Source organism: Myotis yumanensis, unplaced genomic scaffold (assembly GCF_028538775.1).
Source record: "Myotis yumanensis isolate MYYU_CA2020_CCGP unplaced genomic scaffold, mMyoYum1.0.hap1 SCAF_3, whole genome shotgun sequence".
Classification (NCBI taxonomy): domain Eukaryota; kingdom Metazoa; phylum Chordata; class Mammalia; order Chiroptera; family Vespertilionidae; genus Myotis; species Myotis yumanensis.
In genome coordinates this window covers 195,131,970-195,150,188 of record NW_027223754.1, presented here as the reverse complement: position 1 = coordinate 195,150,188, position 18,219 = coordinate 195,131,970, and the positions used below count along the sequence as shown (strand labels likewise).

Here is an 18,219-nt window from a genome sequence, read left to right as displayed (position 1 = left end):
CTACATAGTCTGAATTCTGATTTTAATAATCACTTTTGAAAGCTTCCTGCCATTTTTCTAACACAATGATTTTCATAATTCTTCAACTTTGTCTGCTAAGCCAGTCTATAAAAGTCAAGTTTTTAGGACATTCATTAAGCCAGTCATCTTGTTACCAGGGAGCTGGCAGCACACTAATTAAGCGCATAACATGCTGGCATTAGAATGACTCCAGACTCTAGTGTTCACAACAGCTGTTAGGTCTATGATGTCCTCAGAGAGCCTCTGAAATTCATCTGGATGAACTCCAGATTGCAGAAGACATTGTTCAGTTTCCTACTAAACAGCAATATTCCAATTGGGTATAGAATAGTACTCTTGGGCATCTTTTTTCAGTACAAAAGTGATCATCAGTTACCTAAGCATTGTCATTTATTCTCAAATATATGTGCCTGCCTACCTATTTACCTATCATGAGTTTCCATAACTAGGAATGTAATGTCCTATACCAAAAAGTCACTTTTAACTTCTACCACTTCTTGTGAAGTAGAGAACACCAGATATAAAATTTCACTTTCTATACAACAAAACTGCCTTTAGTACCAAAGAACTGTAAGCAATGTTCTCTCTTCCAACCTCCCTTTAACATTCTGATACCGAGTGTATCTAAACAGGTTTTAATCCCTTTCCAGATTTCTTTTAAGAAAACTCAGGCTGAAGCCTGATCAACAAAGATTCATTCAAAAGCAAATTTTAATGTCTGATATCTTAATATATGAAATGAGAGTATTGGAAAGCAGCCAAAGAAAGATCTTTAAATAACAGACTTACATATGTTCCTACTAGGGGCTCAGTGCACAAATTTGTGCACCTTGAAAGGAACTGTGGGCTGCCAGGTTATGGTGGGCACAGGAGCAGGTCTCGGCCCATGCTCTGCACCTCTGCCTGGCCCCTCCTGCCACAGCCCAGTCCCGTCTGCTGGTAGCCTGCTCTTGCCACTGCCGCCACCGCTTCCACACACTGATGGTGCCGGCCCTGCTCGCACCGCTGACCGAGCGGAGTGATTGGGGCCGGTGCTGGGCCCCGGCAGCAGGTATGAGCAGTGGCTCCAGCGCCAGCAGCGGGTGCAAGAGGCAGCTGCCGGCCCTGATTGTCTCTTAGGAGCAGGGGGAGGTGGAAAAACCCTGAGGGGCAATCGAGGCCAGCAGCTGCCACTCACACCCACTGACAGTGCCAAGCAATCGGGGCCTGTGCCAGGCACCAGCAGTGGATGTGAGGGGGATGGCACTGGCAGCAGGTGTGAGCGCCCAGTGGGACCACGGTGCATGGGAGCAGAGAATTTTCAGTAACCACCAGAGGCTCACCCTGATGACAGCAACCAGTGCCCTGCCTTGGCCTGGCGCCCCCACTCACCTGCTCCACCATCCCGCCACGGCAAATGCCTACCATGTTCCACGCTCTGCCACCTGCTGCCAACGTCCGCCATGTTCCGCACGCACCCCCTGGTGGTCAGTGCACATCATAGCGACCAGTTGTTCGGCTGTCCCACCGCTCGGTCTATTTGCATATTAGGGTTTTATAAATATAGATAGGCTGAAGGACTAAGGAGATGAACATTATGTTGAGGAATAATATATGCCATTTGGAATTCTTTTAGGTTTTATAACATGGTACTTATACTGTCCTGCTTTGGTGGAATTATCAAAAGCTGTGGGCTGTTCACTTAAGTTACTATAATTCCTGAATGAGTAATCCTCTCTGCTAGTTTTAGATTAAAAGCAATATTATTTAACAAATCACAACAGCTCATTTTAAGCACCTTTGATTTCTCTTTCTCACTATTTAATTCCAGTGTGATTTGCCACTTGCAAATCTCATTCCCTGATTCCTAGCGAAGCTTTAGAGCCAATTAGTGAATATCACTATATGCTCACCAGAATCCTACTCTCCTTATATAGTTTATGGCCTATACCTGGCACTCAAATTAATTACTGTTGTTATCATCAATTTCACTAGCTTCTCATTGGTTCTGCCTTCATTTTCTCTCCATTCTAATATTTTTGATATGATAATGCCAAATTAATTTTCATATATATTTTTAAAATTCAAATAACTTCTTTAATTTGTTTAGCTAACAAATTAAATTCAGGCCTTAACTGCATATCAGTCAAGGTCCTCCATGATACCATCTATTATTCTCTACTCAATCTGTACCCAGGATAAACAGAACCACTGACTCTTCCATGAACACACTCTGCCCTTTCTTCCTTAACATTTTTTTTGCTCACCCTTTTATCTCTATATTCCTGTCAAATTTCTATATGTTAGAATCTTATATGAATAAATAAATGTAAAACATTTACAATAGTACCTTACATAGTAAGTTCTCCTCAGTAAATGCTACCTGCTGTTATTACCACTCAATGCCTATGAAATGCAATACATGAGGGCAAGAGGGGATGAATGAGGGAAGGGGTAAAATTATATCTATTTGTGAGAAATCAGTAAGAATGAAAATCCTATCCATTCTGGTTTTAGGAATATAAAGATGAATACTAGTAAGACATAACCACTGTCCTCAAGGATTACGGTATAGAGAGGAAACAGATACATAAATATGAGAATGCCATACATAGACTATGTACAAAGGCATTTTGAAAGTCTTCCACAGGGTCTGGCAAATCTCTCACACATAATTGCAATACATAATTTTAACTGTTCATAAAAAACATCCTACTTATTCATCAAAGTCCATTTCAAATCCTTCTTCAGCCATGAAGCCTTTTCCATCTCCTCAAACATGTGACCTCCCAACCAAGAATATTGTACCCATCTTAGAACACTTATCACTGTTAATATATTTGCTTTATTCACCTTACTGAATTGCACTTCTTAAGGCAAGAATCATGCCTTGCTCATAATTATATACTCTGAAGTTTATAGCACCATGTCCTGCTTACAATAGGAGCTCAATAAATTATTTTAATTTCATGGCATTACCTTCAAAGAACTGCCCAACTATTTTATTTCATTTGACTTTTGTGGTGGTGGTGAACATTAATTATAAAAATATAATTGTTTTTCTATAGGTTATCTATTAGTTGTTCCATTCCATTAGCATGGACTATATTTATCTCATCAATTGCAAGCATTAAAATATATCAGTATTTCTACATTTCTGTATTTCTCTTAGGTCAATACTTCACTGGATAACAACGAATTTTTTCAGAGAGTGACTATTTCTCTCTTTTTAATATATTTTTATTGATTTTAGAGAGAGAGGGGAAGGGAGAGGGAGAGAGAGAAATATCAATCAGCTGCCTCCTGCATGCCCCGGCCATGTGCCCTACCCAAATAAAACCAGTAACATTTCCATGCAGGGGTCAATGCTCAACCAACTGAGCCACACAGGCCAAGGCAGTGACTATTTCTCCTGAATGGCTTTTCATGGGTTCTTAATATCTGTGGATGATGTTGTATGAATCACTCAAGTCTTAAAGAGTTATGTTACCTGGATTTACTTGATGGTTTTTCTTCTCTCTGTTTCTAACTAACATCATTTCTCATTTTATTTCTGTAGGTAAATGTGAATGTAAGGAACAGGTTTTAGGAAACTCCAAGGCATTCTGTGGAATGAAATATTCATATGGTGAGTCTAAAGTCCTTAAATGTTTCTGAGAGTCTATTCAAACTAAGTATGAAGAGTTTCCTAGAAAATGAGAGGCCTGGCATGTGACATTCTCAATATGTTAAAACATTAGTCTTATATAATAACTAGAGGCCCAGTGCACAAAATTCATGCACTCAGGGGGGGTCCCTCAGCCCAGATTGCAAGAGGGCAGAGGCCAGGCCGAGGGACCTAACTGGTGCACAATCGGGGCCGGGGAGGGGCATAGGAAATTGGCCAGCCGGGGAGGGACCGTGAGAGGGCGCCAGGGTGTGTCTGGCCTGTCTTGCTCTGTCCCAGTAGCAAGCTAGCCTACAGGTCAGAGCGTCTGTCCCGTGGTGATCAGTGCACGTCATAGTGAGCAGTTGCGTGGCCTTAGCATATCATTAGCATATTATGCTTTGATTGGTTGAATGGCTGACCAGACCGGACACTTAGCATATTAGGCTTTTATTATATAGGATATTAAGTACAGTATTCTGGTCTTGGCCTTGATTTTCCTAATAGAGATGGTGTGGAATGCCCTGGTGAGGGCAGGAGGCTTATAGAGCAAGGCAAGGTTATCATATTATAAGGAGAAGAAGCAAAGAACAAAAAGAAAAAAAATGACACATAATCCTTTCTTATGGATGCTTCCTGTTTTAGTAATCTAAAAGGGAAGTCTCTAGCCACTTGGACAATTCCTATAGCATTTTATCAGGTAATATAAAGCAGAACTCAATTTGAAGCAGTATTTCATAAAGCAGTATTTCAAGAGCTCAGACATTGGGTTCAGACCTATATGGGTTTCATTTCTAGTTTATGAGATGGGTAACTTAACTTCTACAGACGTCCTCATCTGTAAAATAGAGATGATGCCACCTTCCCCATGAAATGAGATTTTTGAAAAGCACATTAATTTTCACTTACTAGATGCTCAGTAAATGGTATATTTCTGAGGAGTATGAGGATATATATTCTGAGATGAGCTGACTGCCTGAGTTTTTCCTCTGCTTTCTATGTATATTCTGTTTCTCTATCTTTCAAATACCAGGAAAATGCAGCATATAAAGAAAATGTCACTACCCTAAATACAGACTGTTACTACCTTCTATTCTAAACAACTTTATGTTTACCATTAAATATTAAATATAAATATAAATATTAAATATTAAGGATATCTGATCTTGCCAACTTATTCTTTTTATTTTATTTTTTCTTATTGATTTCAGAAAAGAAGGGAGAGGAGAGAGAGATAGAAACATCAGTGATGAGCCCGGCTGGCATGGCTCAGTGGTTGAGCGCCGACCTTTGAACTAGGAGGTCATGGTTGGATTCCTGGTCAGGGCATATGTCCAGGCTGTGGGCTCAATCCCCAGTAGGGGTTGGGGGGCACGCAGGAAGCAGCCAATCAATGATTCTCTCTCATCATTGATGTTTCTATTTCTCTTTCCCTCTCCCTTCCTCTCTGAAATGAAAAAAGAAACAAACAAACAAACAAACACCCCCTACTAGGGATTGAGCCCACAACCCAAGCCTGCAACCCGGGCATGTGCCCTTATAACTGGAATCAAACCCAGGACACAGGTCAATGCTATATCCAGTGAGCCAAACAGGCTAGCGCTTGCCAACATATTCTAGACTAGTGTCTGGGCTTTTTATTGTTCCATAACTTATAGGGCCTGAAATATGCATTACAATGAAGAGAAAATTTTAAGTCATGATTTCTGAAACCAAGTGTTTAGGTTCTTGATAACATTGTATTTAATCTCATAAGAGATAAAAATGTTAATGTTAAAAACCTCATAAATCTTATCTAAAATTACATGCATATTTCTCCCCTTTCATCGGCCAACTTGACTAAATAATAGAATAAAACTTTTGAAATATATAGTGCCTAATAAGGAAAAGTATTTACTTAGAGGGAATTGTATTTACTAGCAAAAGCAACAACAACAAAAAGACCATTTAGTTCAAAGTCAGTCAGTTCAGTGGAAATATCAATTGGTTTTCATTATCACATAGACTCAGTAGCTCTCTGACTGAATTTACAAACAACCACATTGGCATCTTTTAATACAACTGTATTACTTTCTGCTTAGGAGAATGTGAATGCTCTTAATGATGTAACGAAATACCTTGATCTTATTAAGTACTATACACCTATAGTCTTGGTGGTGATGGGGAGGGGGGGAGGCGCGCGCGCCAAGGAATGGTTCCACCACATTCTCTACCTTAATGGGGGAAAACTTGATTTGATCATTCCTTTAGCAAGTATTTGTTGAGCTATTGTTGTGAATAGACAAATTCCCTGAGTTTGCAGTACAGTGAAAAAATACCCCAAAATACCAAAAATAGCCCTTGAGCATTGGCTATGTGTGAGGCACTATGCTATGTACCCTTCATGCAATTATCCCATAAGGATTCTGGTCCAAACTCTACCTCTAACCAACAAATCATGCAAACATGAGCAGTTCACTTAACTTCTTACAACTTGCTTCCTCATACATAAAACAAAACTGGATGAGCTCTTAAGACCCCTTCAAAGTCTAAAACTTGGTGATTCTAAAAAGACAGCTCTCTAGTCGTATGGATATGGAACCAGTCAGGATAGGGTTCTCTCATTACACACAATCTTTCATCAAAATATAGATGAGCTAGTAAGAACTCTCTAATAATATAGACTATTGCATCCACTGTTCCTTAGATTTACTTTCTCCCCCACCCCAACTTATTCCATTACTTAACACCTCCCCCATCTATTTCATAGATCTTAGAGCATAATGGAATCATGAGTCACATAAAATACTGGAGCTCTGCCATCATATAGAAGGACAGCTTCCCTAACCCCAATCAGCTTGCATTTTACACTAGAGGAAGAAGATTAAATAATCAATAATATTATTTAATCTCTTTAGAATACTTAAAATATACACTGGTAGTAACATTTGCTCTTTGTCATAACTTTATACATAATCAACCAGAAGAGTATAATATAATTAGAATCTAAATGAAAACCAGGACAACAATTCTACCTCCTACACATCTTTCTATTTAGTTGATAGCTGAATGTGTTTAAGATTATACTTGCAGTAGGCAAATGGCGATATTCTTTTAGGGTAGTGATATGGGAATGGGTAGCAGTTGTAAATGTCTAAGAAGGAAGAGTATAGTTGATATAAATTAGATGAAGCCAGTAGCAAATTGCTGAGCCTAATGATACATCATTAATTCACTTTTCCATTATACTCTGAAGTGCATATTTAAGTTGTTGTTCAAACCTCAAAAGATGATATGAAATTTTATGCATTTTGACTTTGGGAATTGTGTTGTTACAGTGCTAAAAATAAAGATTTTATCAGCTCATGATAAAGGATCTCATGCTGAGGTCAGTGTGAAGATTAAAAAAGTCTTAAAATCTACCAAATTGAAAATTTTACGAGGAAAGCGAACATTATATCCAGAATCATGGACTAACAGAGGCTGTACTTGTCCAATCCTCAATCCTGGTGAGCATTAGATTTTTTTCTACTTTCTCTCTGCTGAACTGCTGTTTGTCTTACAGTCTCTGAACCACAACCTAAATAAACTCTGCAAAGAGCATCTCTCCTTTTCACATCTGAAGTCTGGGGAAAGCCCAAATGGAATTCTTTGAACTGACATCAAAAAAACGATTTCTCTTCCAGGTGCTGTATTAAAGTATAATACTTTAAAATCCAGCAATATAATATTCTTTGCCCTAAAAGAGAAGTCTCAGATTGGTTCCAGGTGTCAGTAGCATAGAAAACACTTTCATGAATTTATCTGCCACTAACACTTTATCTGAAAGCTAGGTCCTATTACGATTCCCTGGGTAGAACTTGCTCCCAAAGGAAGTTCAAATGCAAAATTCCATCTGTGCAAATAATATTGAATTCATTTTTACTATTGCATGAGAAGCATCTGTTTCTCCTGGATAGAAAACAACTCTCAAGTTAGCATCTTATTTTTCATTAAATGATCATTCTGGTTTTAAACTAGAAACAACAGAAATAAACAAGCAAGCAAACAAATAAACAAACAAGCCTTGTAGAATCTTAGAGAAACTTGAAGTGCAGTGGAATTTGCAGGGATTCATACCTTTACATTCTATAAGTACACTCGTCATACTGTGTCATAAACTGCTTTTTTTACTGTCTCCCTCATTAAGTTTGAGGACAAGATTTAGATTTTTGATCATAGTGTCCCCATTGCCTACTATTAGTACCTAAATAATAGTAACATAGTTTCCAAATATTAAGTTCTAGAAAAACAAATAACTTTTTGTTGTTGGTGTTAATCCTCATCCCAGGATATTTTTCTATTAATTTTTAGACAGAGTGAAAAGGAAGGGGTGAGGGGAGGGAGGAAGAGGGAGAGAGAAACATCAATATAAGAGAGACATGTCAATTGAGGATCAAACCTGCAACCCTTAACCAGGTCTTGAACCCAAGACCTTTGGTGCAATGGCTGACACTCTCTAACCACTGAGCAGTACTGGACAGAGCACAAATAACTTTTAAAATATGTTTTTATTGATTTTTAAAATATTTTTATTGATTTTAAATGTTTTTAGACACAGAGGGAAAGAGAAAGAGTAACATCAATTAGTTGGTTTCCTCCCTTCTGCACCCCCACTGGGGACTGAATCCGCAACCTGGGCATGTGCCGCAACTGGAAATCGAACCAGCAACCTTTCGAAGCACAGGACAACGCTCAACCAACTGAGCCACACCAGCCATCAAATATTTTTTTTTTAATTCTCTGCATTTCCATTTGTGTACTTGCCTTCTGTGTCTCAACAGCACTGTTGAAACAAATGCATAATTTCTCTTCTGGATATAATCCCTTCCAAATATAAGTCCAGGAAACCAGTTATAGTAATAAGAAGTCGTTCGTGATCTTTGACACAAAAATTTGAGGGAAACAAACAGATAACTGAGAGAGAGAAACTATCAATAAAATATCTACCTCAACCCAAACCATCTAAACAATGATATACAATTTTTGACTTTATTTCTACTGTTAAATAGACGCTCACACCCTTTTTATGCCTTCAGTATTTCATTTAAATTAATTTAAATTTTTAAAAATGGAAAAAGAAAACATTTTAAATAAATAAATATCATTTCAAAGAACAAATTAAGTAATCAGAATCTTGGATTTTTTAATACAGGAAAGGAAGAGTCATTAATCTGTGTCCTATTTCCCAACAATTGAGGCACAGGGGCTCTTCCTATAAGCACTTTCTACTATCTTGGCAAAAGAAGAAAAAAATCCGCTCCGTTTGTTAGCCAGACGTTAAAAACAAAAGCTTTGACCATCTGAGCCACTCTCCAGGAAGTGAACTATACTTCCTAATCAGATTTCTGCCAAACAGTCAAGGAATCAACTGAGTTCATCACAATTGAAAACATAAGCACAATTATTCAAAGAATTCTTGAAAACATGTTTACTCACTTTGAAGAAAAGACTGGAACTTGCCAAAGCAAAACCAGACACTCTTTCATTTCACTTTGTTTTTCCATTTTTACAAGTTCAATAGCTAAGGGCAAAGAAAGCTGATAAGAAAATTCTGAAACCTTAACAGGCCAACTTGCTTCCTTTGCTACTTTGGAAAAAGAGCAAACTAATTAGGCATACCTGCAAAGTCATCCACTCCTATATGTTTTCAAATGTCAAAATTAGCACTTAAGCCCTGGCCAGTGTGGCTCAGTTGGTTGAGTGTCTTCCAGGATTGGGATTCTTTCTCATGTAAAAGCTAAGGTAACCCTTTAAAGAATTTAAATACCTTATAATCCCTCATACATTTGTGCTCCCCAATGTCTAAACCTTTCTATGTCATTATTTTCCTTTTATCTCTCTTTTTGTGAAAACACCATCATAGCTATCTTTTACTTAGGATTGACTTGTTTTAATAAACTTCTAAAATAAGCCTTTTGTTGTTATAGAAGCAATATATAGATACATTATAGATATAGAAATTTAAGGGAAATTTTTAAATTTCACATTTCTGCCCTCCAGAGATAATCTCTGTTAATATCTTAATGAAAATCCTTCCAGGTCTTTCTTTGTACACATACATGTCATATTTTTTAACCAAAATAAAATCATAATATATGTAGCCCACTTTATTCAGTTAATGATCTTTATCTTCAATTTTAGTTTATTTTCATATAATCTAATACTCAGACCATATTCTGATTTCTCAACAAATCCCAAAATGTCCTTTTGAGGTGATTTGTCCTTGCCAGGATCACATACTATCTGGTTTTTAAATCCTTCAAGTCTCTTTTCTTCAAGTACAGTTTCCTTTTATTGTTGTTGAAAAAATTGTTATTGTTTAAGAAACCAGACCAGCTGTCCTGGAGACTACCCTACCCTTCTACATTTGTCTAGTTGGTTCCTTGTGGTGTCATTTAGCTTGTCCCTATACCTCCAATATTTTCTGTAACCTTTAAAGACAAGCTTGATAGAATCAAGATAAACATTTTGGCTTGAATTCATTACACTTTGTGTTATATACTTCATGTTGGGTACTTTGTGTCAAATAACATCAGAAGACACATAGGACCTGATGACCCACCATCAGTGTTGCTAAACTGGCACTTGAGTTAAAGTGATAACAGTCTGATCTCTCCATTGGGCTTTTTTGTTTTCCCTTTTTTAAAAAAAAAAAGTTTTTTATTGATTTTAGAGAAAGGAAGGAAGAGGGAGAAACAGAAACATCGATATGAGAGAGAAACATTGATGGTTGCCTCCAGTGCGTACCCCAACGGGGATGGAACCTGCAACCTGGGGATATGCCCTGACTGGGAACCAAACTGACAACCTTTTGGTACATGGGACCACACTCAACTAACTGAGCCACTGACCAGTTGTTTTTCCTTTTGAGATTAAAAAATAATGCATGTGGTGTTACTTAATCACTATACAAATATCACGTGTCCCATTAACCATTCATTTAATGATTTTAACACCAATTGGTAATCCCTTCCTGAACCAATAATTTCACTGAATGACATTTTTCTAGGTTATTTCTGTGAATAAACAAGTATACATATATATTTTAAAACCGTGAGTTTAAATTGAAATTTTCAATTGAGCTTTAACATCTAGTATTTTCCCTTAATTTGAGGTTTCTTTATTTGTTTTATTGACTTCCGAGAAGAAGGGAGAGGGAGAGAGAGATAGAAACATCAATGATGAGAGCAAATCATTGATTGGCTGCCTCCTGTATGCCCTCTACTGGGGATTGAACTTGCAACCTGGGCACATGCCCTTGACCAGAATCGAACCTGGGACCTTTCAGTCCACAGGCCGATGCTCTATCCACTTGAGTCAAACCAGCTAGAGCTGAGATTGTGGGTTTTTTTAAATATATTTTTATTGATTTTAGAGAGATAAAAACATTGATGAGAGAAAAACATCAATTGGCTGCCTCCTGCACACCCCCTTCTGGGGATCAAGCCTGCAACACGAGCATATGCCCTGACTGGATATTGAACCGTGACCTCCTGGTTCATAGATAGACCTCAACCACTATGCCATGCTGGCTGGGTTGGAAATTTTTATTTTATAAACATAATTACTTATTTGCTGTGTTCTACACTGAGTGGCCAGATTATTATGACCAGCCAGATTGTTATGACCACCCCATCAGTACTTCATTGACACTTCCAAAAATACTGAATATTGAAAACTTCCTAAGCAAATACTCTCAAGGTTTTATTATTATTATTATTTGCATAACTAATTCACTTCATTGTACTGATAGGGTGGTCATAATAATCTGGCCACTCAGTGTATAATATTAATGAAAAATACTACAAATTACTACAAATATCTACTGAGGGATATTATCATATTTCTTTTTATTAACATATATATCTTTTATGTATGTGTTTGTTAGCCTGAGAAGAATTTTGAATTACAAAGTCAGCTCTAGGTCTGGTCAGTGCTCACCATTTTAAAAAAAAAAATGTATAACAAATAGCCTGGCCAGTGTTACTCAGTGCTTTAGCTTCAGCCATGAACTAGGAGGTCATGGTTCAATTCCTTGTCAGGGTACATGCCTAGGTTGTGGGCTCGATCCCCAGTAGGGGGCATGCAGTAAGCCAATCAATGATTCTCTCTCATCATTGATGTTTCTATCTGTCTCTCCCTTCCTCTCTGAAATCAATAAAAATATCTTTTTTAGCCCTAGCTGGTTTAGTTCAGTGGATAGAGCTTCGGCCTGTGGACCAAAGGGTCCTGAGTTTGATTCCAATCAAGGGCACATAACTTGGTTGCAGGGTCCTCCCCAGCCTGGACCCTGGTCAGGGCTCATGCAGGAAGCAACCAATCAATGTGTTTCTCTTACGTCAATGTTTCTCTCTGTCTTTCCCTCACTTTTCCACTCTCCTTAAAAATCAATGGAAAAATATCCTCAGATGAAGATTAACAACAACAAAAAAATCTTTTTTAAAATTTATAACAAATAAACCTCCTATATTCCAAAAGCACATCAACTTTATCTAGGAAATATGTGCTATTTTGTATAACCCATAGCTCTCTTCTGATATGTTTTCCCAAATAGTTTTTAAACTTTCATTAAATTCTCCTTACTATACACTACCACACATAGTGAGTCCCCAAGAAATACTGATTTATAGCAGTGTGTTAAGTGTGTTAAGTGCCCATGGAATCCTACTTCTTTACAATAGAGGGTGGTATAGTACAGAGTAAATAGTTCTGTAATCATTAAGTCAAAATGCTGCTACCACTGAGAGACACAGAATAAGTTATTGATCATGCCAAGCCTCCATTTCCTCATTTGTAAAACAAGAAGAAAAATAATACCTACTTATAAGGTTATTTTCAAGATTAATGAGATAATACATGTAAAGCACTTAATAAATGCGTCTTACATGTCATCTGTTATTGTCTACTTAAGGCCCATTGCATGAATTCTTACATGTCATCTGTTATTGTCTACTCGGCCTGGCCTGTGGGATCGAGCCGAAACTGGCTCTCCAACATCCCCTGAGGGGTCCTGGATTGTGAGAGGGCACAGGCCAAGCTGAGGGACCACCAGTGCACACAATCAAGGCCGGGGAGGGATGCAGGAGGTTCGCCAGCTGGGAAGGGACCACGGGAGGGCTCTAGGGCGTGTCCGGCCCATCTCCCTCAGTCCCAATCGGCCAGACCCCAGCAGCAAGTTAACCTACCAGTCAGAGCATCTGCCCCCTGTTGGTCAGTGCATGTCATAGCAAGCAGTTGAGTGGCCTTAGCATATCATTAGCATATTATGCTTTGATTGGTTGAATGGCCGACCGGACAACCAGACACTTAGCATATTAGGCTTTTATTATATAGGATTACTCCCAATTCAACCGTGAATATATAAAAACATTAACTATGCTTACATAAAATTGTTGAAGTCACATCTCCCCTTCAATAAATTATGATACTATATAGCTCCTTTTGTTCTCTTTTAGGTTTGGAGTACCTTGTAGCAGGACATGAGGATGTAAGAACAGGCAAACTAATTGTGAATATGAAAAGTTTTGTCCAGCGCTGGAAACCATCTCTTGGAAGAAAAGTCATGGATATTTTAAAAAGAGAGTGCAAGTAGCAATAAAGGTGTATGGCACATAATGGCACTTCTCTACGGATAAAACACAAGCTTAATGAAAAGGAGAACTCAATAATGAAACTGGAATATTTTTAAGTGCCAAAATGTATAGAAATGTTCCAATGCATGGGCCTTGTCTATTTCTTTTGGGTCCATGTTTAAATACACTTTGTTTCATAAAAAGAAATGAAAAAAAAATCTATGCTGATAACTGTTTTCTATGGAATTTATTCTAAAATTCATAGCTATTAAGAATATTTTAATAGCAGTATGATATTTAACAATAATCCATTAAGGGTAATACATATAACAAGGACTTCTCCCAGCTTCAGATATGTTACTTACATTTGTGCTACTTAAAGTAATTAATAAGATTTTAAGGAATCCCAACCCTTCTATCAGAAAAGGTGTCTCTTAAAAAGAGCCTTCTCTTGTGTGATGAGTGTGAACTTTGGCCTGTGGCATGTTAAGAGGAACCTCTCCACATTTATATAGTATTTCTCTGTATAAAGCACTTTACTACCTATCACTTGTGTTGTGTGAGTTGGGAGACGCTGTTGACAGCAAAAAAAGAAAAGGGCGTGTGTAAGAAAGCCTACTGAAACAGAAGCACTGCCACTAAATGTGGACAAACATGACCAGATAAAGGAAGTTGTACTTTTTTACTCTGAATACGTGGAGAAAACATGTGAAGATGCAACCTTAAAGGCGAATATGTTTGCATGAAGTCTCAGCTTCAGGCTAGAGATTAGATTCCAGAGATATCAGCCATGATGAAACATTTTTATAAACAAAAAGAGACTTTAAAATAAGAGAAAGAAATCATAAGTATAAAAATATGCTTTGGTAAAGAGGAAATGGACTTTAAATTTTAAAGAGCTCATTTATTTGCAATGCACTGTATACACTTCAAAAATTCTTGTAGACACAGAATTTGTTTTATTTTTGTGTTTTAGTATTTAAACGTGAATATTGAAACAGTTTCCTCCTTTTCTTTATTAACAGTATATGGTCATTTGTATTTACTCATTTTTTTGACACAATGTATGTGATAGTTCACAAAATTACAGCTTTTCATTATTACTCATCTTCTTGTACCCATGTATAATCACTCCACATATAGTTTCTTCTGTATTTGAATATACGAAACATGAAACACAGTACCATAACATTAATTTCACATACAGAACATATATTTTTCCTGAGGTCCTGTGGACTTGCAAAATATATATGTATATATATTGCTTTGTTAATTTTTAATATGTAATAAAGAAATATTATCTCCTGATTTTTGTCTCATTTTCTGATCAACTCTGAATGATGCTAAAGATTGCCTTCTCTAATGAGAGAACTCAAATCTAATTCCTTAAATTAAGAAAATCAGGGGAACCAAGATGGCGGCGTAGGGAGCGGACCTGTGTGTGCTGCTCTCTCACAGCATCATTGAAACTATCAACTATGAAGTAAACAACCGCCACTCAGAACCATGGGGAAGTTGGCCCAGTGGGAGATCTACAACTGGAGGAAAAGAAAGAAGCGCAGTGAGACTGAGTGGGAGCTACGGAGGCACCAAAACCAGAGGTACGCAGTCACACGCCACGCGGGCTGCAAATGGATTCTCGGTTTTTTACGAACCCTCGAATCCTCTGGGCTTGCTCGGGGCGGGTCTCTGAGGCCTCAGATCCCACAGGGAGAGGCGGCCACGGCCTTGCAGTGGTCGGAGAGCGAGGGAAGCTCTGACACGCAGCTGCTTGCCGGGACTGAGGGACAAGAAGTCCTGGTGTCCCGGGGAGGCGAGGGGCGCGGAGACGCCGCCATCGCTATTTCCTCCACGCTGGCGACTCCCTGTGACCCCGCCCTACCCTCAGGGCTGTGCCAGAGGCACAAGAGGGAATGACTGTGCTTTTACAAACTCTCAAATCCACTGAGCTGGTTCGGGCGGGTCTCTGAGGCCCCAGGCCCCAAGGCGAGAGACAGCACGGCCTTCCAGCAGTCAGAAAGCGAGGGAGGCTCTGGCACTCGGCTACTCGCCGGCACTGGGGGACGCAAAGTCCTGGAGTCCTGGATAGGCAAGGGGCCGCTGAGTCTCCGCCCCGGCGACTCCCTGTGACCCCGCCCTACGCAATTTACATTCCCATCTGGGCTGTGCCAGACTCACAAGTAGAAACGCCTTTGCTTCTGCAAACTTTCAAATCCACTGAGCTGGTTCGGGCAGGATCATGAGGCACCAGACCCTACGGGGAGAGGCAGCATGGCCTTGCAGCCATCAGAAAGCGAGGGAGACTCTGTTGCACAGCTGCTTGCCGGCACTGGGGGACACAAAGCCCTGGCAGAGATTCAAGGGGCCGCGGAGACTCAGCCAGTGCAATTTGCTCCGCCATGGCGACTCCCTGAGTCTCAGCCCTAATCAATTTACATCCCCATCCAAGCTGTGCCAGGTGCACAAAAAGACCCACCTGCGCTTTTGCAGCCTATCCCAACAAATTGCAGACTTCAACTGCTCGCAGCCATGGGAGACACACTCAAGAAGCAGACCCAGGAGAACCAGGATGGCGGCATAAGGAAGAGACCTGTGCGTGCTACCTCACACAACAACATCGAAACTACCAAATATCAGACAAACACCTATCATACAGAACCATGGGAAAGTTGGCCCAGTGGAAGCTCTACAACTGGAAGGAGAGAAAGAACATTGAGACTGAGTAGGATGTGACACCAAGTACAGAGCCCAACCCAACAAACTGCAGATTTCAACTCCTCGCATAGAAAGAAGTGCATTGAGACTGAGTAGGATGTGCAGAGGCACCAAGTACAGAGCCCATCCCAGCAGGCTGCAGATTTCAGCTCCTTGCATCTGGGAGGGACGCAATCGGGGGGCAGAGTCGGGTCCGGGGCCGGCCAGGGCTGGGCCTGACTTGGCCGGCACTGTGGAACTGCTGTACCAGCAAGCGCACAAACATGCCCACTGGTCCCAGTCTCTTGTGGGGCGCTGGGGGACAGCAGACAGGCAGTCTGTGCACTTGGTGGAGGGCAGGAGTGCTGGATGTTCAACCACCAGGAACGCCTGGAGATTTTGTCTGGTGGGGAACCGCCGGCAGGGGACAGAGGGCCAAACTTCCTGTTTCCCTGGTAAGGCTGGGATGGCCCCGGTGAGGTCGGGATGGCACCGCTGAGGTTGAAAAGGTCCCGGTGTGGTAGGGACGACCCCAGTCAGGTCGAAACGGCCCCGGTGTGGTAGGGACAACCCCGGTCAGGTTGAATCGGCCCCGGTGTGGTAGGGACAACCCCGGTGAGGTTGAAACGGCCCCCGTGAGGTAGGGACGACCCCGGTCAGGTCGAAACGGCCCCCGTGAGGTAGGGACGACCCTGGTCAGGTCGAAACGGCCCCGGTGTGGTAGGGACGACCCCGGTGAGGTTGAAACGGCCCCCAAGAGGTAGGGACGACCCCGGTGAGGTCGAAACGGCCCCGGTGTGGTAGGGACAACCCCGGTCAGGTTGAAACAGCCCCGGTGTGGTAGGGACAACCCCGGTGAGGTTGAATCGGCCCTGGTGAAGTCGGGACGGCCCCGGTGAGGTTGAAACGGCCCCCGTGAGGTAGGAACGACCCCGGTGAGGTTGAAACAGCCCCCGTGAGGTAGGGACGACCCCGGTGAGGTCGAAACGGCCCCGGTGTGGTAGGGACGACCCCGGTGAGGTTGAAACGGCCCCCGTGAGGTAGGGACGACCCCGGTCAGGTCGAAACGGCCCCGGTGTGGTAGGGACGACCCCGGTGAGGTTGAAACGGCCCCCGTGAGGTAGGGACGACCCTGGTCAGGTCGAAACGGCCCCGGTGTGGTAGGGACAACCCCGGTCAGGTCGAAACGGCCCCGGTGTGGTAGGGACGACCCCGGTGAGGTTGAAACGGCCCCGGTGTGGTAGGGACAACCCCGGTCAGGTTGAAACAGCCCCGGTGTGGTAGGGACAACCCCGGTGAGGTTGAAACGGCCCCCGTGAGGTAGGGACGACCCCGGTGAGGTTGAAACGGCCCCGGTGTGGTAGGGACGACCCCGGTGAGGTTGAAACGGCCCCTGTGAGGTAGGGACGACCCTGGTCAGGTCGAAACGGCCCCGGTGTGGTAGGGACAACCCCGGTCAGGTCGAAACGGCCCCGGTGTGGTAGGGACAACCCCGGTCAGGTTGGAACCGCCCCCGTGAGGTAGGGACGACCCCGGTCAGGTCGAAACGGCCCCGGTGTGGTAGGGACGACCCCGGTGAGGTTGAAACGGCCCCCGTGAGGTAGGGACGACCCTGGTCAGGTCGAAACGGCCCCGGTGTGGTAGGGACAACCCCGGTCAGGTTGAAACGGCCCCCGTGAGTTAGGGACGACCCCAGTGAGGTTGAAACGGCCCCCGTGAGGTAGGGACGACCCCAGTCAGGTCGAAACGGCCCCGGTGTGGTAGGGACGACCCCGGTGAGGTTGAAACGGCCCCGGTGTGGTAGGGACAACCCCGGTCAGGTTGAAACGGCCCCGGTGTGGTAGGGACAACCCCGGTCAGGTTGAAACAGCCCCGGTGTGGTAGGGACAACCCCGGTGAGGTTGAAACGGCCCCCGTGAGGTAGGGACGACCCCGGTGAGGTTGAAACGGCCCCGGTGTGGTAGGGACGACCCCGGTGAGGTCGAAACGGCCCCGGTGTGGTAGGGACAACCCCGGTCAGGTCGAAACGGCCCCGGTGTGGTAGGGACAACCCCGGTCAGGTTGAAACGGCCCCCGTGAGTTAGGGACGACCCCGGTGAGGTTGAAACGGCCCCCGTGAGGTAGGGACGACCCCAGTCAGGTCGAAACGGCCCCGGTGTGGTAGGGACGACCCCGGTGAGGTTGAAACGGCCCCGGTGTGGTAGGGACAACCCCGGTCAGGTTGAAACAGCCCCGGTGTGGTAGGGACAACCCCGGTGAGGTTGAAACGGCCCCCGTGAGGTAGGG

At 42.3% G+C, this 18,219-nt stretch overlaps 1 protein-coding gene across 4 annotated transcripts in view; it reads left to right on the top strand.

Annotated features, from left to right (window-relative positions):
* The window catches only part of NTN4 (netrin 4), a 115,183-nt gene extending 100,656 nt beyond the window's left edge, over positions 1–14,527 (top strand). For 2 of the 4 annotated variants that reach the window (XM_070410854.1, XM_070410853.1), the window contains exons 8-10: positions 3,560–3,628; positions 6,964–7,134; positions 13,123–14,527. In XM_070410854.1, coding sequence (XP_070266955.1) covers positions 3,560–3,628; positions 6,964–7,134; positions 13,123–13,259 — 377 coding nt within the window. In that variant the 3' untranslated portion in view covers positions 13,260–14,527. The remainder of the gene's footprint in view (positions 1–3,559; positions 3,629–6,963; positions 7,135–13,122) is intronic. The other 2 variants (XM_070410852.1, XM_070410855.1) reach the window with 2 other exon arrangements.
* Positions 14,528–18,219: the final 3,692 nt, after the last annotated feature.